The sequence below is a fragment of the Balaenoptera borealis genome (assembly GCF_965194805.1).
Source record: "Balaenoptera borealis genome assembly, chromosome: 11".
In the NCBI taxonomy this organism is placed as follows: domain Eukaryota; kingdom Metazoa; phylum Chordata; class Mammalia; order Artiodactyla; family Balaenopteridae; genus Balaenoptera; species Balaenoptera borealis.
Window position 1 is genome coordinate 56,483,457 of NC_138868.1, and position 23,577 is coordinate 56,507,033.

General features: G+C 40.8%; 2 protein-coding genes across 3 annotated transcripts in view; both read right to left on the reverse strand.

Moving 5' to 3' along the window:
- The window catches only part of LOC309606358 (serine/threonine-protein kinase MARK2-like), a 200,693-nt gene extending 189,285 nt beyond the window's left edge, over positions 1-11,408 (reverse strand). The window contains exon 1 of the mRNA XM_082343376.1: positions 6,590-11,408. Coding sequence (XP_082199502.1) covers positions 8,309-9,445 — 1,137 coding nt within the window. The 5' untranslated portion in view covers positions 9,446-11,408 and the 3' untranslated portion in view covers positions 6,590-8,308. The remainder of the gene's footprint in view (positions 1-6,589) is intronic.
- RSF1 (remodeling and spacing factor 1) overlaps positions 1-23,577 on the reverse strand; it is a 182,439-nt gene that overhangs the window by 105,698 nt on the left and 53,164 nt on the right. The gene's annotated exons all lie outside the window — the stretch shown is intronic.

A 23,577-nucleotide genomic window follows, 5' to 3' on the forward strand; every position in this document is an offset into this window, starting at 1 on the left:
GGGTACTACTTATGTCAGAGAATGTTTTGTGTATGTTCTCTTCTAGTAGTTTTATGATGTCATGTCTTATTATTTAAGTCTTTAAGCCATGTTGAGTTTATTTTTGTTTATGGTGTAAGGGTGTGTTCTAACTTCATTGATTTAAGTGTGGCTGTCCAGCCTTCCCAACACCACTTACTGAAGAGACTGTCTTTTCTCCATTGTATATTCTTGCTTACTTTGTCGAAGATTAATTTACCACAGGTGTGTTGGTTTATTTCTGGGCTCTCTATTATGTCCAATGATCCATATGTCTGTTCTTGTATCAATACCATGCTGTTTTTTTTTTAAATTATTATTTATTTATTTATTTTGGCTGTGTTGGGTCTTCGTTTCTGTGCGAGGGCTTCCTCCAGTTACGGCAAGTGGGGACCACTCTTCATCGCGGTGCGTGGGCCTCTCACTATCGTGGCCTCTCCTGTTGCGGAGCACAGGCTCCAGACGCGCAGGCTCAGTAGTTGTGGCTCACGGGCCCAGTTGCTCCGCGGCATGTGGGATCTTCCCAGACCAGGGCTCGAACCCGCGTCCCCTGCATTAGCAGGCAGATTCTTAACCACTGCGCCACCAGGGAAGCCCTACCATGCTGTTTTGATTATTGTAGCTTTCTAGTATTGTCTGAAGTCTGGGAGGGTTATGCCTCCAGCTTTGTTCTTTTTCCTCAGGATTGCTTTGGCAATTCTGGGTCTTTTATGGTTCCATGTAAACTTTAGGATTATTTGTTCTAGTTCTGTGAAAAATGTCATGGGTAATTTGATAGGGATCGTATTAAATCTGTAGACTGCTTAGGGCAGTATGGCCATTTAAAAAATAATAATTTGTCCAATCTAATAGCATTGGAAATCTTTCCATGTCTTTGAATCATCTTCAATTTCCTTTATCAATGTTTTATACTTCTCAGCATATAAGTCTTTCACATCCTTGCTAAGGTTTATTCCTAAGGTGTTATTTTGATGCAATTTTAAAAGGGATTTTTTTTTAACTTTCTCTTTCTGATATTTCATTGTTAGTGTAAAGAAATGCAACAGATTTCTGTATGTCAATCTTGTAACCTGCTACCTTGCTGAATTCGTTAATCAATTCTAGTAATTTTTGTGTGGAGTCTTTAGGGTTTTCTATATATACTATCAGGTCATCTGCATATAATTACAATTTTACGTCTTCTCTTATAATTTGGATACCTTTTATTTCTTTTTCTTGTCTGACTGCTGTGGTTAGGCCTTCCAATACTATGTTGAATAGAAGTGGTGAGAGTGAGCATCCGTGTCTTATTCCAGATTTTAGTGGGAAGGCTTTCAGCTTTTCACCACTGAGCATTATGTTGGCCATGGGTTTGTCATAAACAGCTTTTTTTTTTTAATTAAAAAAAAATTTTTTTTTAAATCTATTTTTGGCCGCGTTGGGTCTTTGTTGATGAGTGCGGGCTTTCTCTAGTTGCAGTGAGCAGGGGCTACTCTTCATTTTAGTGCACGGGCTTCTCATTGCAGTGGCTTCTCTTGTTGTGGAGCACAGGCCCTAGGGTGCACAGGCTTCAGTAGTTGTGGTGCACGGGCTCTAGAGCACAGGCTCAGTAGTTGGGGCACACGGGCTTAGTTGCTCCGAGGCATGTGGGATCCTCCCAGACCAGGGATTGAATCCATCTCCCCTGCACTGGCAGGCAGATTCTTAACCAGAGTGCCACCAGGGAAGTCCTAAACAGCTTTTAGTACGTTGAGATATGTTCTCTCTCTACTGCTTTGGTAAGACTTTTTATCATGAATAGATGTTGAATTTTATAAAATGCTTTTTCTGCATCTATTGAGATGATCATGTGGTTTTTGTGTTTTCTTTTTTTTAAAAAAAAAGTTTTTATGTATGTATGTATGTATTTCTTTCCTGCAACAGGTCTTAGTTGCAGCACGCAGGATCTTTCGTTGTGGTGAGCAGGCTTGTCTCTAGTTGTGGCTCACGGGATCCAGAGCAAGCAGGCTCATTAGTTGCAGTGCACAGACTTTCTAGTTGTGACACATGGGCTCCAGAGCATGTGGGCTCAGTAGTTGCAGCACGCAGGCTCTCTAGTTGTGGCGTGTGGGCTCCAGAGTACATGTGTTCTGTAGTTGTGGCACATGGGCTCTCTAGTTGTGGCATGCAGGCTCAGTAGTTGTGGTGCACGGACTTAGTTGCCCCGTTGGCATGTGGGATCTTACTTCCATGACAAGGTATCAAACTGGAGTCCCCTGCATTGCAAGATGGATTCTCAACCACTGGACTACAGGAAGTTGTGGTATTTGTCTTTTCATTTGATGATGTGGTGTATCACATTAATTTGCATATATTGAACCAAACTTGTGACCCTTGGATGAATCCAACTTGATCGTGGTGTATGATCTTTTTTTTAAGTGTTGTTGGATTTGGTTTACTAATATTTTGTTGAGAATTTCTGCATCTACATTCTTCAAAGATACTGGCCTGTTTCTTTTTTGGTATTGTCTGTCTGGTTTTGGTATCACAGTGATGGTGGCTTCACAGAATGATTTTAGGTGTGTTCCCTTCTCTTCAATCTTTTGGAAGAGTTTGGGAAGGATCAGTACAAGTTCTTTGTATGTTTGGTAGAATTCCCCAGTGAAGCCATCTGGTCCTGAACTTTTGTTTGCAGGGCTTTTTTTTTTTTTTTTTTTAACAGATTCTATTTCACTTCTAGTGATTGGTCTATTCAAATTGTCTGTTTCATGTTGATTCAGTTTTGGTGGGCCATATGTTTCTAGAAACTTGTCTGTTTCTTCTAGGTTGTCTAATTTGCTGGCATATAATTATTCATAGTATTCTCTTATGGTTTTTTTGTATTTCTGCTGTATCGGTTGTTAATTCTCCTCTTTCACTTATTTTGTTTATTTGCTTCCTCTCTCTTTTCGTCTTGGTGAGCCTGGCCAGAGGGCTGTCAATTTTGTTTACCTTTTCAAAGAACCAGCTTTTGGTTTTACTGATTTTTCTACTGTTTTTTAAATCTCTATTTTATTTATTTCCTACCTGATCTGTATTAGTTCCTTCTTTCTGCTGACTTTAGGTTTTGTTTGCTCTTCTTTTTCTAATTCTTTTAGGTGGTAGGTGAGGTTGTATATTTGAGATTTTTCTTGTTTTCTGAGGAAGGCCTGTATTGCTATTAACTTCCCTCTAAGAACTGCTTTTGCTACATCCCATAGATTTTGTATGGTTGTGTTTTCATTGTCATTTGTTTCGAGGTATTTTTTAATTTCCTCTTTGATTTCATCATTGACCCACTGGATTTTAGTAATATGTTGTTTAGTCTCCATGTAATCATTTTTTTTCTCGTTTCTCTTTCTGTGATTGATTTCTAGTTTCATGCCATTATGGTCAGAAAAGATGCTCAAAATAACTTCTATCCTCTTAACACATTATTGGCTGGGGGATTTCTGCAGAAACTAACGCTTGTGGCCAGCAATTTGTTATGTAAGTGAATACTGAAATACCACATCTGAGTAAATATCAACAACTTTTTTTGTACTTAATGTATTTATTTGAAACTTTGTATATGTTGTAGTAAAGCATTCTAATATTTTGTTAGAGTGTGATAGGCAGTATAGCAGGCAGTATAGCAGGCACCTCTGTGCAGGGGAACAGAACATCTATTATAAATATACCATGTATCACCATGCTTTCCCCTGGAAGAGCAGGCTCTACACTTCCTGGCGGCAGTTTTTTTTTAATCCTGTAGGTATTATTTTCTCTAGAATATGTCCTTTTAATTTACCTGATAGTCCACAAGATGGATCTTTGTGGGGGGCTCTTTTAGAAACGCCACAAGAAGGACCAGGTGTGGGACTAACACTACATTCACCAGAAAAGTCAGTTACCCATTCTCTAGCAATTGCTAACAAAAATTGCTTGTAAGTCATTTTATTCTGTGCATTAAGGCTGCAATAAATTTTAAACACATTGAATAAACCGCAACTACTCAAAGAGAAACCCACTTTCTTATACCACTTTTGAGTTTTCCAGAGGATACTGAAGTTTGCCAGATATTGATTGGATCAATTAACTCCTTTCATATATTTATTATACTCTAATATACAAGTGAGCTTAGTTATCTGATGGCCAGTCCTCCCGTCTTCCTTTCCTGTAGATGCTATGGAGGCATCGTGAATAGTTGTCACCATGCGGACTAGCCTCTTGTCTTTCCACATGAGAAGAATCATTTCTCCTTCCGTAAGAATGCCATTTCTCCCCTCTGTAGATTTTTATATTTCTCCTTTAATTGGTTTGGTAGCCCACGATTCTCTCTTACAGTCCCACAAACTGGTTTTATTTTTCAACAATGTTTCAGATGTGGACACACTGTTGTAATAATTGTCTTGGTAAGTATGGTGCCATGAACCAAGATAAGGTTGTAGGACCAATAATACTGTTTCTTGCAGTTTCTTTCCTTCACCTGTGTAAATCGCAAGGTTGCATATATATATATCCAGTTTCACTTTCACTAACCATCATGACCAAAATTCCATATTTTGTAAGTTTTCTAGGATTATATGTTTTGAATCTGAGTTGTCCTCTTCACTTACATGTTTTGAATCTGAGTCGTCCTCTGAGTTCATGAGGCAATGAACTCAGATTCACTGCCTCATCAAATGATAGCTCTTGTTTGGGTATACAGATTGATTCCAATTTTGGGAGAAAATATTCCAAAAGAGGTTTAACTTTTGAAATTCTGTCTGCAGGAAGTGGAGTTAACCTTCATCTCGTCAAAATCTTTGGGAACATAGGTGTTTCAAGTAAGGGATCAGTCAACCAATATTCTTTCCAGTGTGACTTTCTTGTTTGTCCCATCAAAATTATTAATCCAAGAAACTTCTTCATGCCACTATTGGTTACATCAGTCCATTTTAAAGCCTTATCATACTTTTTATATGATTTTTCATTCTGTTGGTGATACAAGTTTGTCTGAGAAGCGACCAACTTGAAAAAGTCGTTACCAAAAATTATTTCTGTTATATCACAATCACTTTGCAGGTTATTACATTCAATAGTTACACCTGACACACCTGTAAAGCCTTCTAATTTTCGTGAAATGCTGTCTTCAATCTACTCTTCTGTAGCAGCAATGGAGAGTTCTCTAGCACCATGAGTTTCATTTTCACTTTCCTTATCAGAATCAATCACTAAGGCTTTGTCTTTCTGTTGGTCTAATAGTTAGATTGACTATTGAAGTCGACTATTGATCGAATGAATCAGAACTATATTGTAAAGAACTACCATCTCCTGAGACACTAGTATACATGTCGCTCAGACAATCACAGAAAGTATCTGCATAAAATTCACCAAAAAATTCTTCTTCACTTAAATTTCGCGATGCATCGTCTTTGAAAATTTTATGGTAATAAACTTGCGTTTATAATATACACAAGGTTGGACCAAAAACCTAACGGAACAAAATGTTTATGATAATGACAATTATAAGTTGTATAATGAACGCTTGATCAATTTTAAGCTCCAACAACTTCACATGGTGATGTTAATTGTACCACTCTGTAAAACGATATTGATACATCTCTGGTCAATAACGTTCAGGTAACAGAAGATGTCTTAATACATCTCCAGTCAATCATGTGTTAAAATGCTGAGGCTTGTTTTGTGTCCTAGCTTGTGGTCAATCCTAGGGAATGTTCCATGTGCACTTGAAAAGATTTTTTGGATGTAATGTCCTAAAATCAACAACTAAGTCGCACTATTCTATTGTATCATTTAGGATTTCTGTTGCCTTACTGATTTTCTGTCTGGAAGATCTGTCCATTGATGTAAGTGGGGTGTTAAACTCTCCTACTATTATTGTATTTCCACCAATTTCTCCCTGTATGTCTGTATTGATTCACAGGTGCTTGTGCGCCCCCAGAGGTTGCAGAGGCAGAGTCGTGCCTGCTGTGAGCACATCGAGGATGAGGCAGGCCCTGTCCTCCCTTAGAGGGCTCACATTACCAATGGGGCTTCAATGGCAGACCTTGGCTCCTTCCTGTGCAAACCCCGGTTGTGGCTTAGACCACACTCCATTCCCTTCAGGCTGTTTCTGCACAGCCAACCCCAAGCCTCTCCCCATGTCTGTCCTCTGAAGCCCAAATTTCAGCACCCAGCCCCCATGCACACCAGCAGACATGTGTCTCAAGCTGGGGAGTGCAGCAAGATGTCCAGGATCTGTTCTGTGCAGGTCTCTCTCTGTTCTGCCTGCCCCAAGCTAGCTGCTGCACTCTCCACTGAGCCTCTGAAGCTCCCTTTCTGTCATGGCTGATCTCCACGCTGGTGAACGGGCTTCTTAGGGTGAGGAAACCTTTTCTTTTTCACAGCACCCTCCAAGGGGTGCACGTCCTGTGCCAATTCCCTTTTTTTTCCTTTGGTCCTACCCATTACATGGTGATCTTTCTTGCCACTTTGGTTTTATGAGATCTTCTGCCAGCCTTCAGTAGGTATTCTGTGAGAATTTTTCCACATAATGATTATTTCTGATGTATTTGTGGGAAGAGGTGGGCTCCACATCCTTCTCTTCCGCCAGCTTGATCCAGTCCTGAACTCTCTGATTCTTAATTCAACACTTTTTAACTTTAGTCTAGAAATCACTACAACCAGACTCTACAATAATTTACTGAAGCATACCGTACTGTAATCAAAATTTTAATGACTCTCAAGTCAATGGGAATTCCTGACTGTTTGCATCATTTAAGATTCTATAAATCTAAATTACTAAGAAATTAAGAGAGATCTAGAATCCCAGGAAAGACAGTTTATAGGGATGAATCTCCATTTCACTAAATAAATAGGCTCCTGAAAAGTTGTACATGAATGCAATAAATTCTTATGTTGAAGGAACTACATAATGTATGAGTAGTTTTCAACCCCCCTTCCCTTTTTATTAATCACCATAATCACTTTCTTCCAACAAAATATTTCATTAGTTTTTATGAACTGAATTGTGTCCCCTCAAAATTAATATGTTGAAGCCCTAACCCACAAGGTGTCTGTATATGGAGGTAAGGTCTTTAAGGACATAATTAAAGTTAAAGGAGATCTTAAGAGCAGGGCCACCCTAATCCTACAGGACTGGTGTCGCTGAGACCAGAGATTCCACCTCCCTGAGCACACCCACAGGAAAGGCCATTTGAGGAAACAGCAAGAAGGCCTAATACAAGGTAGGAAGAGAGTGCTTACTAGGAACCAAATTTGCCAGCACTTTGCTCTTGGACTTCCAGCCGCCAAAACTGTGAATAAATTTTAAGCTACCCACTCTGTGGTATTTTGTTATAGTAGCCCTAGTGGACCAACACTTGGGCCCAGAAGCAATTCTGGGGAAACCCTATGGCTTTATGAAAAACAAGTTGAAAACTGCTGTGCTAAAAGGAAGTTCTCAATCTAATTAATGTTTTATGTGCACAGACCACAAAATTCTCAAAGAAAACGAAGATTAAAAGCATGTCTATACTTGTTCTGTAATCTCAAAACATGGCCTATTTATACATTAAAACTAATTTTTAAAAGTCAAATCACTGCAACTACAATAAAACTCCAAGTCGACAAATGTATCAATGGCTAAGTAGATGAGGGTACCTGATTATCAGTAACAGAGATGTTTGTCATTTTGTCTGTAAAAGCTAATTGCTTAGTGTTGCAAAGTAAAACTAACAGACTTTTAGGCAAAATGTACAAAAGTGCTCTACGAGTTAACAGACTATATATATGTTCCCTAACATAATTAAAAGTTGGAATATTTGCCAAAAAATAATGATAAAGTGGGGACAGATTTCACATTTCATGAGAAGTACTATCTAATTCAAGTTAGTAAAAATGTGAAAGGACTAGTAAAACAGAAAAGCATTAATTCTGAGTGGTAGAAATATGGGCATTATATTATCCTTAGTTTTAATCTATGCACTCTACATTTTTTTTTTTTTTTTTTCTGGAGCATCAAGTTTATCAACTAGAATTGGAAGAACCAAGGAGTTCTTGGAACAAGAACTATCCCCCTCCCCCACCAACACGGAAGACAGAAGAGTAGGGGAGGGGAGACGTGCCCCAGGAATGACAGTCCAGTCTCTCAAGTGTCACCCAGGTGGGGGTTGAGGGGCAGACCTGCAGCCACGGTGGCCTCGTTTTCGGTCGCCCGGGCTGCTCCGGACCATCCTCTGAGCTGGCCAGGGTCTTGGATACGATGCTTCTGAAGGCCGTGCAGAGAACACACTCCTCTTCCCCTGCCCCGGGCCCCAGGGAGCGCGGCGGCCTGACCTTCCTGCCTCGGTCATCCATGGGGTTCACATGGGCTCACTTTATTATGACGCCTCATGCTGGGCAGCTTGCAACAAAGATGTTTCAAAATAAAGTTCCAGATTCTCCCAGCCACCCCTTGCTTTTTCTGGCTCTGGCCAGAGACAGTGGATGAGGACACACTCTCAGGCTGCCCAGCGTGGGAGGACCTTCCAGTGTTGGACACACCCAGGGGGCAGCTGCTTCCCTCTGGGGCTCCAATCCTGCTGCTGCTGCTGGAGGTGGATGTCCCAGTGCCACACTGTGGGGCTGGGCTGGGGGTGGCAGTCCTCGCCTCCAGGCTGGGTGGGGGACAGGCAGACTCACCGGTCTTCTGCCCTGCCTGCTGGTCTTCCTGCAGCTGCACATTTTTTCTGTGGTAGAGCCACCTGGTTTGCAGGGAGGACACCACAGGGCTTGGAGAAGGCTCAAGTTCACTGCCACAGAGGTCCCCGCAAGAGAAGGGCTTCAGAGTTATGATGGAGACCTCCACCTTGGGTTTCTTGGAGCTCACACTGCCTGTCCCAGTGTCCTGGATCTGGTCGCAAGTCAAGCCCGGAGTCCTCACCATTGTCACCTCCAGGTCCTCTTCACAGGGTGGCTGGAGTGGCTCCTTCTGGCCCATGTTGACCCATGGATGCCTCATGAGGTCAGGTAAGGTGCCTCTGTCACTGGGGTTAAGGGCAATCATTTTTTGTAACAGATCCCTTATCTTCAAAGACAGATAAGGTGGGATGGGGTATTGCCCTTGTAGGATTTGCTTCCACAGCTCCTGGAAGTCTTTTCCCACAAAGGGCTGGGACCCAGTTACCATGGTGTACAGCACTACTCCCAAGCTCCACACGTCCACCGCAGGGCCGCTGGAGCTCTGCCCCAGGAAGAGTTCCGGGGCAGCATAAGGGTGTGTGCCGCAGATCGTGTCCAGTTGGACAGTGTCATCACACTTGTTGCTGAGGCCAAAGTCTGTAAGTTTGATATTCATGTTGGAATCAAAGAGGAGGCTCAGTGGCTTCAGGTCTCGGTGCACGATGCCCCTCCGGTGGCAGTGCTGCAGGGCGGAGACCAGCTGCTGGAACGGGCCTCGGGCCTCCGCCTCTGTCATACGGCCATGGGTCTTCAAATAGCGGTACATGTCCCCCCCAACTGAGGTACTCCATCACCACGAAAAATGTCTCCTCTGTGTCAATCACCCCCAGCAGTTTTACAATATTGGGGTGATTCAGAGCCTTCAGACTGCACACTTCCCGGAAAAGTGCCTGGACACTTGAGAAGCTCTGACGCCTTTTCTTTATGACCTTCACAGCCACCTGTGTCCCGGTCAAAATGTGCCGGGCCAACTTCACTTTACCGAAGGTGCCTTCACCAATGGTGTGGAGGATCTCGAAGTCATCAATATGAGCCTTCTTGCCAGCAGATTTGGCTGTGAGGCCCTGCATCCTGGTGATCTGCTAACTACACTGACTGACAGCACTACCTAGCAACGCTAACTACGCTAACTAACAATGCTAACTGTACTAACAGGGCTAAGTAGGCTGTCTCTACTAACAACGCTAACTACGCTAACTGTACCAACAGCGCTAACTAGTACTAACTACACTAACTATGCTAATCAAGTATTAACTATACCAACAATACTCACTATGCTAACTGTAGAAAGAACAATGACACAATTAAAAAAGAGTAGAGAAAGGAGAAACGAAAATCAACAAAATGGCAGAAACAAGGAAAACACAAGCTAACTGTAGGTCCAAGGCCGTCAGGTCACCAAAAGCAGCTTCCTGGGCTCTAAGGACCAAAAACCTGGGCCCACCTTTCTCTTTCATAGGGCTTTGTGAAGTACATCACAATGGTGCACTCTGAGGTCAGAGCAAGAAATGGACCCATCACCGCTGGGGATACACCACAGTGGTTTTCTCACTTTTTGAGTTCAAGGCCCCTTTACACTTAGGAAAAAGGATCCCAAAGAAATTTTTCTTTACGTGTGTTACTAGATATTGGTATTCACTTTGTTATAAATAAAAATCTGCAGGATACTTCAGTGGCCTTTTTATTTCTAGTTTGAAAATGTGTAATAATTTTAGAGACCTCATAATGTCTACACTTGAAATGTTCAATTCCTTTTCCTTAAATTCTGGTCTCAAAATAACGTTACAACTTAACTGACTTCACGATACTACACAAAATGTTCTGTTGCATAAGACATGATACAGTACATTATGAAAGCCTATGAAGCTGAGAGAAGGTTTGCCAGGAAGGTCACTGAGCAGATTTCTCATCAGGAGCCTCGGAGGCCAGATGGCATGACTCAATGTACTAGAAGTGTTGAAGGAAAGAAACCGTCAACCAAGAATCCTATATCTAGCAAAACTTTCCTTCGAAAATGAGGGAGAAATCAAGACATTCCCAGTTAATCAAGAGTTGAGAGAGTTCTTAACCACCAGACCCGCCTGCCACAGGGAGTTCTTCAGGTTGCAGTCAAGGACCCTGGACAGTAGCTCAAAGCCTTATGAAGAAATAAAGACCTCTGGTAAAAGTAGACAGATGGGCGACGAGAAAAGCTAGTACTGTTGTAACTTTGGTTTGTAGCTCCACTTTTTGTCTTCTATTTGATTTAAGAGACTAATATATAATAAAACACACACATACAAATCAAAAAAAAAAAAAAGATCACCTCTTCACCTAGAAAAGTTACTTCACCCCCACTTTAGCCTAACTTTGGGAATTCCCATCAACAACATTCTTCTTTCCACTGTAGGAAGCAATGCTGCCAGAAGCTATGGCAAGCAGAGCCTCTTCTAAAATGCCTTTGATGACTGCAGCAACATGGATGCAACTAGAGATTATTAGGTGAAGTAAGTCAGAAAGAGAAAGACAAATACCATGTGATACCACTTACATGTGGAATCTAAAGTATGGCACAAATGAACCTATCTATGAAACAGCAACAGACTCACAGACATAGAGAACAGACTTGTGGTTGCCAAGGAGGAGGGGGGTGGGAGAGGGAAGGGCTGGGAGTGTGGCATTAGCAGATGTAAACTATTATATATAGGAGGGATAAACAACAAGGTCCTACTCTACAGCACAGGGAACTAGAGTCAGTATCCTGTGATAAACTGTAATGGAAAAGAATGTAAAAAAAGAATGTCTATATGTGTATAACTGAGTCACTTTGCCATACAGCAGATTGGCACAAGATTGTAAATCAACTATACGTCAATAAAAACAATAAAATAAAATAAAAAATGCCTCTGATGATGTACACAGCCCCTGCTCCTGCTGACTACCTCTCTGCAGCACCCAACACTGTGAAACCCCGCCCCCAGCTGAGGTCACTCCAGTCCTGTGTCTCCTTCCTTTGTCCTCTGTCTCCCACCAGTGTTTCTCTAACAGAAACACAAAGAACTGCTGTGTTTTCACTCAGTCTCACTGTTCACGTTCCCACGCTTGATTTGGGCATCAGACCTGCAAGAGTTCAAAACTTACTGGGTGGTAGAACTGCCATTTCTCTGCCTGTCTCTCATTATAAAGAACTTCTCTGAAATTCTGAATTCACTGGTCTGGTCATCCATTCACCAGCAAGTATCTAGGTACTGGGGTTAAGAGCTAGGAATGAGATACAGTTGTTAGTAAAGAAACAACAAACCCCAAATGGAGTCACTTGTGCTAAGTCCCACGTCAGCAAACCAAGACTTAATAGCTAACCTAATTGCAGTTTCAGCCTCTCTCAGGAATGGGACCTTTCACCAATAGATCTGGAATTACCTGGTCAGCACTAGAGGGGTGACCCCCCACCTTCCCCCAAAAGGAAGGTGACCCTGCCTGAAACAATCCACTCTTAGCTAGAAACTTCCCTTTTCTGCCCCCTCCTGCCTGTAAAGTTCTTGCATTTTTTAGAGCTCCGCAGAGCTCCTTTCTACTTGCTCAATGGGATGCTGCCCGATTCATAAATCATTGAATAAAGCCAATTCGATCTTCAAATTTACTCAGTTAGAATTTTATGTTAATACAGTGATGAGCAAAACAAATAAAAAGAGAGGCATCAAACTCTTCGGAGAGTGTATCCCATTATCCCTCACACTCTTGGAAGCCTGGGTCAGCAGAAATGGAGGAGAGCCAGTGACAAGAAAAAGCCTCTTGAAAACCAAATCAGAGGTCCTGAAATACTACAGACTTACTTGTACAAGTGGGTGGGAACAAGCAGAGAGTAGCAGTTGTTTATTACTGTACACTGTAATCGAGGGAAACATTTGGAGTTCAAGAATAGAGATTTAAAGATGAGATGCTAAAATTCATAACAACTTGTCCAAAACAGGCCAGAAAACCTTAAGTTTTCGCCTTGTTTAAAAGAAGTCCTAAGTAAAGGGAAAACCAAATATTATGAAAAATTTTGGAGACATCTCACACACCAACCTTCCCTTTATTTGAATTACTTCATTATCATTACTTTAGAGTTATGTACACTCATAAAAGTTCATTTATTCTGAGTTGAGAAGTCCATTTTATCATCATGTGTATTGTGTTTACATTTTAAAATCAGAAACAACTTCCCCAAGATAAAACTGATTCTTCATCTCTTTTGGTTTTACTATTCCAAAATAGATTAGGTGACTTGGGGTATTATTTTTACCCTATGTTGATTTGCCTACCTTGTAAAGGAGCAAGGAACTTTTCCTTCAACCCTTATTTTCCTAGTGATTTGTTTAAAATGAAAGGTAAATATGTGTTTGTGGGCATATAAGTGTGTGTGTGTACAATCATTTTTATATAGAGATTTATTATCTCTCAATTTATTTTGTACAAGAGGTTTGTCTCAGAAAATCATTGTCTTCTTTTTTTTTTTTCATGATTCATATCTTTAATACTCTCTGAGAGGCAAGTGAAAAGCAACAATGGATTTTTAAAAGGACCATGTCTGACACATGTCTGACAACACTGAGAGTGGGGGAGGAGGGAAGTTAACCAGCTAGCACAGTGCCTTGCATGTAGTAAGCACTGCAACATTTGTTAAATTGCAATGACTTCAAGTTGAAGATCATGATATATATATATATTTTTTTTATCCCAGGGATTTATCCCAGGGATGCAAGGATTCTTCAATATACGCAAATCAATCAATGTGATACACCATATTAACAAATTGAAGAATAAAAACCATATGATCATCTCAATAGATGCAGAAAAAGCTTTTGATAAAATTCAACACCCATTTCTGATAAAAACTCTCCAGAAAGTGGGCATAGAGGGAACCTACCTCAACATAATAAAGGCCATATATGACAAACCCACAGCAAACATCATTCTCAATGGTGAAAAACTGAAAGGATTTCCTCTAAGATCAGGAACGAGACAAGGATGTCCACCCTCACCACTATTATTCAACACAGTTCTGGAAGTCCTAGCCACGGCAATCAGAGAAGAAAAAGAAATAAAAGGAATACAAATTGGAAAAGAAGTAAAGCTGTCACTGTTTGCGGATGACATGATACTATACATAGAGAATCCTAAAACTGCCACCAGAAAACTGCTAGAGCTAATTAATGAATATGGTAACGTTGCATGATACAAAATTAATGCACAGAAATCTCTTGCATTCCTATACACTAATGATGAAAAATCTGAAAGAGAAATTATGGAAACACTCCCATTTACCATTGCAACAAAAAGAATAAAATACCTAGGAATAAACCTACCTAGGGAGACAAAAGACCTGTATGCAGAAAACTATAAGACACTGATGAAAGAAATTAAAGATGATACCAACAGATGGAGAGATATACCATGTTCTTGGATTGGAAGAATCAACATTGTGAAAATGAGTATACTACCCAAAGCAATCTACAGATTCAATGCAATCCTTATCAAATTACCAATGGCATTTTTTACGGAGCTAGAACAAATCATCTTAAAATTTGTATGGAGACACAAAAGACCCCGAATAGCCAAAGCAGTCTTGAGGCAAAAAAATGGAGCTGGAGGAATCAGACTCCCTGACTTCAGACTATACTACAAAGCTACAGTAATCAAGACAATATGATACTGGCACCAAAACAGAAACATAGATCAATGGAACAAGATAGAAAGCCCAGAGATTAACCCACACACCTATGGTCAACTAATCTATGACAAAGGAGGCAAAGATATACAATGGAGAAAAGACAGTCTCTTCAATAAGTGGTGCTGGGAAAACTGGACAGCTACATGTAAAAGAATGAAATTAGAATACTCCCTAACACCATACACAAAAATAAACTCAAAATGGATTAGAGACCTAAATATAAGACTGGACACTATAAAACTCTTAGAGGAAAACATAGGAAGAACACTCTTTGACATAAATCACAGCAAGATCTTTTTTGATCCACCTCCTAGAGTAATGGAAATAAAAACAAAAATAAACAAATGGGACCTAATGAAACTTCAAAGCTTTTGCACAGCAAAGGAAACCATAAACAAGACGAAAAGACAACCCTCAGAATGGGAGAAAATATTTGCAAACGAATCAATGGACAAAGGATTAATCTCCAAAATATATAAACAGCTCATTCAGCTCAATATTAAAGAAACAAACACCCCAATCCAAAAATGGGAAGAAGACCTAAATAGACATTTCTCCAAAGAAGACATACAGACGGCCACGAAGCACATGAAAAGATGCTCAACATCACTAATTATTAGAGAAATGCAAATCAAAACTACAATGAGGTATCACCTCACTCCTGTTAGAATGGGCATCATCAGAAAATCTACAAACAACAAATGCTGGAGAGGGTGTGGAGAAAAGGGAACCCTCTTGCACTGTTGGTGGGAATGTAAATTGATACAGTCACTATGGAGAACAATATGGAGGGTCCTTAAAAAACTAAAAATAGAATTACCATATGACCCTGCAATCCCACTACTGGGCATATATCCAGAGAAAACCGTAATTCAAAAAGACACATGCACCCGAATGTTCATTGCAGCACTATTTACAATAGCCAGGTCATGGAAGCAACCTAAATGCCCATCAACAGACGAATGGATAAAGAAGATGTGGTACATATATACAATGGAATATTACTCAGCCATAAAAAGGAACGAAATTGAGTCATTTGTTGAGAAGTGGATGGATCTAGAGACTGTCATACAGAGTGAAGTAAGTCAGAAAGAGGAAAACAAATATCGTATATTAATGCATGTATGTGGAACCTAGAAAAATGGTACATGTGAGCCGGTTTGCAGGGCAGAAGTTGAGACACAGATGTAGAGAATGGACATATGGACACCAAGGGGGGAAAACTGCGGTGGGGTGGGGATGGTGGTGTGCTGAATTGGGCGATTGGGATTGACATGTATACACTGATGTGTATAAAACTGATGCCTAATAAGAACCTGCAGTATAAAAAAACAAACAAACAAAACAACTAATACTAAACTTTCATTGGGTTATTTGTATGGAAATATGTTACATTTTTTAATATTAAAAATAAAAAGAGGCTGTGGGAAACCTTTTTCTAACCTCATTTCATGGGAATACCACAAAGTCCTCCAAACTGAGGAAATCCAAGAGCAATTTCTGACTCGCAAATGAATACAAGTTAGTACAAGGACACATGTGAGACATAATTATATGCAGTGTAATGTCTCTCAACCTTAGCTTTTCTAACCTAGACCTTAGGGCCACCTGAATTAGGAACAGTGAGATTCTTTAAGACAAATGTGTTAAAGTTTTGCTGGCATCAAAGAAAGCTAAAAGTATAAAAGTACCCTTAAGGGGGCGGAGTCAAGATGGTGTACTACGAGGACATGGAATTCGAATCTCCACACAACCGGGGCACCTACCAGGCACCGGTGGGGAACCATGGACACCTAACGGGACGGGAGGAACCCCCAGCGACCGGGTAGGACATGGGGCGTGGGGGGAGTGAAGGGGGAGAAGTGGAGATGGGACAGGACTGTTGTCCCGAAGGGTCGCTGGGGGAGGGGAAGGGATCCCCCGCATGAAGAGGGAAATTGGGGGACCACTGGGAGGGCAGAGGATAAAAAGGGAGCGTGGCCAGGTTTCCCCTGTCCACTTGGACCCCCAGGAACCTGTTGAGATCCCGGGCCTGATCCTCTGCCCACCTAGGCCCCCTCCAGCAGAGTGGGTCCTGAGAGAGTGGGAGGGAGGGAAGGGGGAGCAAAAGTAAAGGACGGACTTTGGGACCAGCATCCCTGAAGGGTGGCTGGGGGAGGGAAGGAGTTCCTACACCCAGCGGGACCCACCCACGGTTAGGGATCCAGTGGCCACAGGGGAGACCCTGGGGGAGACAGTAGGGAAAGGGCAAGAAGAAAGGGTACGGAATGGGGCCAGTGCTTTCCCAATCCACTTAGGCACCGGGGAGCCTGTTGGGCTCCTGGGCCTCATCCTCTGCCGTCGGAACCTCCCTCCTGAAACACAAGAGCCCAAGCCTCGCCCTAAACCCCCACCCAGGGCCCTACCTCTACACTCGGAGACCGCCTCCAACGCGCTGGGACTAAACCCCACCCACACACACTCACTCAGGGCCCTACCTCCAAACTCCGGAACCCCACACTCGAGAGGCCCTCCTTTCAACCTGCTGCCTCTCCCCTTCTGCACAGGTCCTAGACAGAGGCCCTGCCCCACGCTCAAATGTCACGCCACCAACTGCCTAGGTCTTGCCCCAGCCTAAACCACACCTCTGCCTAAGTTCCACCCGCTGCCTAAACTCCGCCCCCACAGCCAAGGCTCTTTTCTTTTTTCTTTTCTTTTTTCCTTTTAGATTGGGGTTCTGTTTTACCTTGTTGATTCACTGTTGTTGATTCATTTATATTTTTATTTTTCCTAGTAAGTCTCTTATTTTTGTAATTTTATTTTATTCTTTATACTTTGTTAGTGATCTCTCCTTTCGGCTTGTTTCCCCACCGAACCCCAACTTTTTTTTCTTTTTTCTGTCGTAGTTTTATTTTACCTTGCTGAGATTGCTTCAATTACAGTTTTATTTTTCCTAATATATTTTTTTATCTTTCTAGTTTTATTTTGTTTTTTATTCTTTGATATTGTGCTGCTTTTTTTCTTACTTTTTTTTTTTTTTTTCTTTTTACCGCGCCACGAAGCTTGAAGGATCTTGGTACCCAGTCCGGAGGTCAGGCCCAAACTCCTGTGGTGAGAGTTCGAAATCCAAACCGCTGGACTAACAGAGAACCTCAGACCCCAGGGAATATTAATTGGAGTGAGGCCTCTGGGAGGTCCTCATCTCAGCACCAAGAACCAGCTCTATCCAACTGCCTACAAACTCCAGTGCTGCATGTCTCAGGCCAAACAACCAGTAAGACAGGAATACAGCACCACCCATCAAAAAAATAAAATAAAATAAAATAAAAAGACAAAAAAATATGTTGCAGACGAAGCAGCAAGTTAAAAACCTACAAGACTAAATAAATGAAGACAAAACAGGCAACCGACGCCAAAAAAAATTCAGAGTAATGATAGTAAAGAGGATCCAAAATCTCAGAAACAAAATGCAGAAAATACAAGAAACATTTAACAAGGATCTAGAGGAACTAAAGAGCAGACAAACAGTGATGAACCCACACAATTACTGAAATTAAAAATACTCTAGAAGGAATCAACAACAGAATAACTGAAGCAGAAGAACGGATAAGTGAGTTGGAAGATAAAATGGTAGAAATAACTGCCAGGGAGCAGAATGAAGAAAAAAGAATGAGGATTTGGCTCAAGATGGCGGAGTAGAAGGATGTGCTCTCACTCCCTCTTGTAAGAGCACCAGAAACACAACTAACTGCTGAACAGTCATCGACAGGAAGACACTGGAACTCACCAAAAAAGATACCCCACATCCAAAGACAAAGGAGAAGCCACAATGAGGCGGTAGGAGGGGCACAATCACAATAAAATCAAATCCCATAACTGCTGGGTGGGTGACTCACAAATTGGAGAACACTTCTACCACAGAAGTCCACCCACTGGACAGAAGGTTCTGAGCCCCACCTCAGGCTTCCCAACCCGGCGGTCCAGCAACGGGAAGAGGAATTCCTAGAGAATCAGACTTTGAAGGCTAGTGGGATTTGATTGCAGGACTTCGACAGGACTGGGGGAAACAGGGACTCCACTCTTCGAGGGCACACACAAACTAGTGTGCACATCAGGACCCAGGGGAAGGAGCAGTGACCCCACAGGAGAATGAACCAGACATACCTGCTAGTTGTGGAGGGTCTCCTGCAGAGGCGGGGGGTGGCTGTGTCTCACCGAGAGGACAAGGACACTGGCAGCAGAAGTTCTGGGAAGTACTCCTTGGCATAAGCCCTCCCAGAGTCCGCCATTAGCCCCACCAAACAGCCCAGGTAGGCTCCAGTGTTGGACTGCCTCAGGCCAAACAAACAACAGGGAGGGAACCCAGCCCCACCCATCAGCAGACAAGCGGATTAAAGTTTTACACAGCTCTGCCCACCAGACCAAAAAACAGCTCTACCCACCACCAGTCCCTCCCATCAGGAAACTTGCACAAGCCTCTTAGATAGCCTCATCCAACACAGGGCAGACAGCAGAAGCAAGAAGAACTACAATCCTGCAGCCTGTGGAACAAAAACCACATTCACAGAAAGACAGACAAGATGAAAAGACAAAGGGCTATATACCAGGTGAAGGAACAAGATAAAACCCCAGAAAAACAATTAAATGAAGTGGAGATAGGCAACCTTCCAGAAAAAGAATTCAGAATAATGATAGTAAAGATGATCCAGGACCTCGGAAAAAGAATGGAGGCAAAGATCGAAAAGATGCAAGAAATGTTTAACAAAGACCTAGAAGAATTAAAGAACAAACAAGCAGAGATGAACAATACAATAACTGAAATGAAAACTACACTAGAAGGAATCAATAGCAGAATAACTGAAGCAGAAGAACGGATAAGTGACCTGGAAGACAGAATGGTGGAAATCACTGCTGCGGAACAGAATAAAGATAAAAGGATGAAAAGAAATGAAGACAGCCTAAGAGACCTCTGGGACAACATTAAACGCAACAACATTCGCATTATAGGGGTCCCAGAAGGAGAAGAGACAGAGAAAGGACCAGAGAAAATATATGAAGAGACGAGAGTCGAAAACTTCCCTAACATTGGGAAAGGAAATAGCCACCCAAGTCCAGGAAGCACAGAGAGTCCCACACAGGATAAACCCAAGGAGAAATAGGCCAAGACACATAGTAATCAAATTGGCAAAAATTAAAGACAAAGAAAAATTATTAAAAGCAGCAAAGGAAAAAAGACAAATAACATACAAGAGAACTCCCATAAGGTTAACAGCTGACTTCTCAGCAGAAACTCTACAAGCCAGAAAGAAGTGGCAGGACATACTTAAAGTGATGAAAGGGAAGAACCTACAGCCAAGACTACTCTACCTGGCACGGATCTCATTCAGTTTCGGTGGAGAAATCAAAAGCTTTACAGGCAAGGAAAAGCTAAGAGAATTCAGCACCACCAAACCAACTCTGCAAAAAAGGCTAAACGAGCTTCTCTAAGTGGGAAACACAAGAAAAGAAAAGGACCTACAAAAACAAACCCAAAACAATTAAGAAAATGGTAATCGGAACATACATGTTGATAATTACCTTAAACGTGAATGGATTAAATGTTCCAACCAAAAGACACAGGCTCACTGAATGGATACAAAAACAAGACCCATATATATGCTGTCTACAGGACACCCACTTCAGACCTAGGGACACATACAGACTGAAAGTGGGGCAATGGAAAAAGATACTCGATGCAAATGGAAATCAAAAGAAAGCTGGAGTAGCAATACTCATATCAGGTAAAATAGACTTTAAAATAAAGAATGTTACAAGAGACAAGGAAGGACACTACATAATGATCCAGGGATCAATCCAAGAAGAAGATATAACAATTATAAATATATATGCACCCAACATAGGAGCACCTCAATACATAAGGCAACTGCTAACAGCTATAAAAGAGGAAATTGAAAGTAACACAATAATAGTGGGGGATTTCAACACCCCACTTTCACCAGTGGACAGATCATCCAAACAGAAAATTAATAAGGAAACACAAGCTTTAAATGACACAATAGACCAGATAGATTTAGTTGATATTTATAGGACATTCCATCCAAAAACAGCAGATTACACTTTCTTCTCAAGTGCTCACGGAACATTCTCCAGGACAGATTACATCTTGGGTCACAAATCAAGCCTCAGTAAATTTAAGAAAATTACAATCATATCAAGCATCTTTTCTGACCACAACACTATAAGATTAGAAATAAATTACAGGGAAAAAAACGTAAAAAACACAAACACATAGAGGCTAAATAATATGTTAGTAAATAACCAAAAGATCACTGAAAAAATCAAAGAGGAAATCAAAAAGATTTATGAGCCAAATGACAATGAAAAACACAACGATCCAAAACCTACGGGATGCAGCAAAAGCAGTTCTATCTAAGAGGGAAGTTTATAGCTATACAGTCCTACGTCAAGTAACAAGAAATACCTCAAATAAACAATCTAACCTTACACCTAAAGGAACTAGAGAAAGAAGAACAAACAAAACCCAAAGTTAGTACAAGGAAAGAAATCATAAACATCAGATAAGAAATAAATAAAAAAGAAATGAAGGAAACGATAGCAAAGAGCAATAAAACTAAAAGCTGGTTCTTTGAGAAGAAAAACAAAATTGATAAACCATTAGCCAGACTCATCAAGAAAAAAAGGGAGAAGACTCAAATCAATAGAATTAGAAATGAAAAAGGAGAAGTAACAACTGACACTGCAGAAGTACAAAGGATCATGAGAGACTATTACAAGCAATTATATGCCAATAAAATGGACAACCTGGAAGAAATGGACAAATTCTTAGAAAAGCACAACCTTCTGAGACGGAACCAGGAAGAAATAGAAAATATAAACAGACCAATCACAAGCACTGAAATTGAAACTGTGATTAAAAATCTTCCAAGAAACAAAAGCCCAGGACCAGATGGCTTCACAGGCGAATTCTATCAAACATTTAGAGAAGAGCTAACACCTATCCTTCTCAAACTCTTCCAAAATATAGCAGAGGGAGGAATACTCCCAAACTCATTCGATGAGGCCACCATCACCCTGATAACAAAACCAGAAAAAGATACTCAAAAAAAAGAAAATTACAGACCAATATAACTGATGAATATAGATGCAAAAATCCTCAACAAAATACTAGCAAACAGAATCCAGCAACACATTAAAAGGATCATAAACCATGATCAAGTGGGGTTTTTCCCAGGAATGCAAGGATTCTTCAGTGTACGCATATCAATCAATGTGATACACCATATTAACAAACTGAAGTAGAAAAACCATATGATCATCTCAATAGATGCAGAAAAAGCTTCTGACAAAATTCAACACCCATTTATGATAAAAACTCTCCAGAAAGTGGGCATAGAGGGAACCTACCTCAACATAATAAAGGCCATATATGACACACCAACAGCAAACATCATTCTCAAAGGTGAAAAACTGAAATCATTTCCTCTAAGATCAGGAACAAAACAAGGATGTCCACTCTCACCACTATTATTCAACATAGTTATGGAAGTCCTAGCCACAGCAATCAGAGAAGAAAAAAAGATAAAAGGTATACAACTTGGAAAAGAAGTAAAACTGTCACTGTTTGCAGATGACATGATAGTATACATAGAGAATCCAAAAGATGCCACCAGAAAACTACTAGAGCTAACCAATGAATTTGGTAAAGTAGCAGTATACAAAATTAATGCACAGAAATCTCTTGCATTCCTATACACTAATGATGAAAAATCTGAAAGAGAAATTAAGGAAACACTCCCATTTACCATTGCAACAAAAAGAATAAAATACCTAGGAATAAACCTACCTAGGGAAACAAAAGACCTGTATGTAGAAAACTATAAGACACTGATGAAAGAAATTAAAGATGATACCAACAGATGGAGAGATATACCATGTTCTTGGATTGGAAGAATCAACATTGTGAAAATGACTATACTACCCAAAGCAATCTACAGATTCAATGCAATCCTTATCAAATTACCAATGGCATTTTTTACAAAACTACAACAAAAAAATCTTAAAATTTGTATGGAGACCCAAAAAACCCTGAATAGCCAAAGCAGTCTTGAGGGGAAAAAACGGAGCTGGAGCAATCAGACTCCCTGACTTCAGACTATACTACAAACCTACAGTAGTCAAGACAACATGGTACTGGCACAAAACAGAAATATAGATCAATGGAACGGGATAGAAAGCCCAGAGATAAACCCACGCACATACGGTCACCTTATCTTTGATAAAGTAGGCAAGAGTACACAATGGAGGAAGGACAGCCTCTTCAATAAGTGCTGCTGGGAAACTGGACAGTTACATGTAGAAGAATGAAATTAGAACATTCCCTAGCACCATACACAAAAATAAACTCCAGATGGATTAAGGACCTAAATGTAAGGCCAGACACTATAAAACTCTTAGAGGAAAACATAGGCAGACCACTCTATGACATAAAACACAGCAAGATCCTTTTTGACCCACCTCCTAGAGAAATGGAAATTAAAACAAAAATAAATAAATGGGACCTAATGAAATTTAAAAGCTTTTGTACAGCATAGGAAACCATAAACAAGACAAAAAGACAAACCTCAGAATGGGAGAAAATATTTGCAAACAAAGCAAGTGACAAAAGATTAATCTCCAAAATATACAAGCAGCTCATGCAGCTCAATATGAAAAAAGCAAACAACTCAATCCAAAAATGGGCAGAAGAGCTAAACAGACATTTTTCCAAAGAAGATATACAGATTGCCAACAAACACATGAAAAGATGCTCAACGTCACCAATCATTAGAGAAATGCAAATCAAAACTACAATGAGGTATCATCTCACACTGGTCGGAATGGCCATCATCAAAAAATCTACAAACAAATGCTGGAGAGGGTGTGGAGAAAAGGGAACCCTGCTACACTGTTGGTGGGGATGTAAATTGATACAGCCACAATGCAGAACAGTATGGAGGTTCCTTACAAAACTAAAAATAGAACTACCATATGACCCAGCAATCCTACTACTGGGCATATACCCTGAGAAAACCATAATTCAAAGAGTCATGTACCACAATGTTCACTGCAGCACTATTTACAGTAACAGGACATGGAAGCAGCCTAAGTGTGCATCGACAGATTAATGGATAAAGATGTGGCACATATATACAATGGAATATTACTCA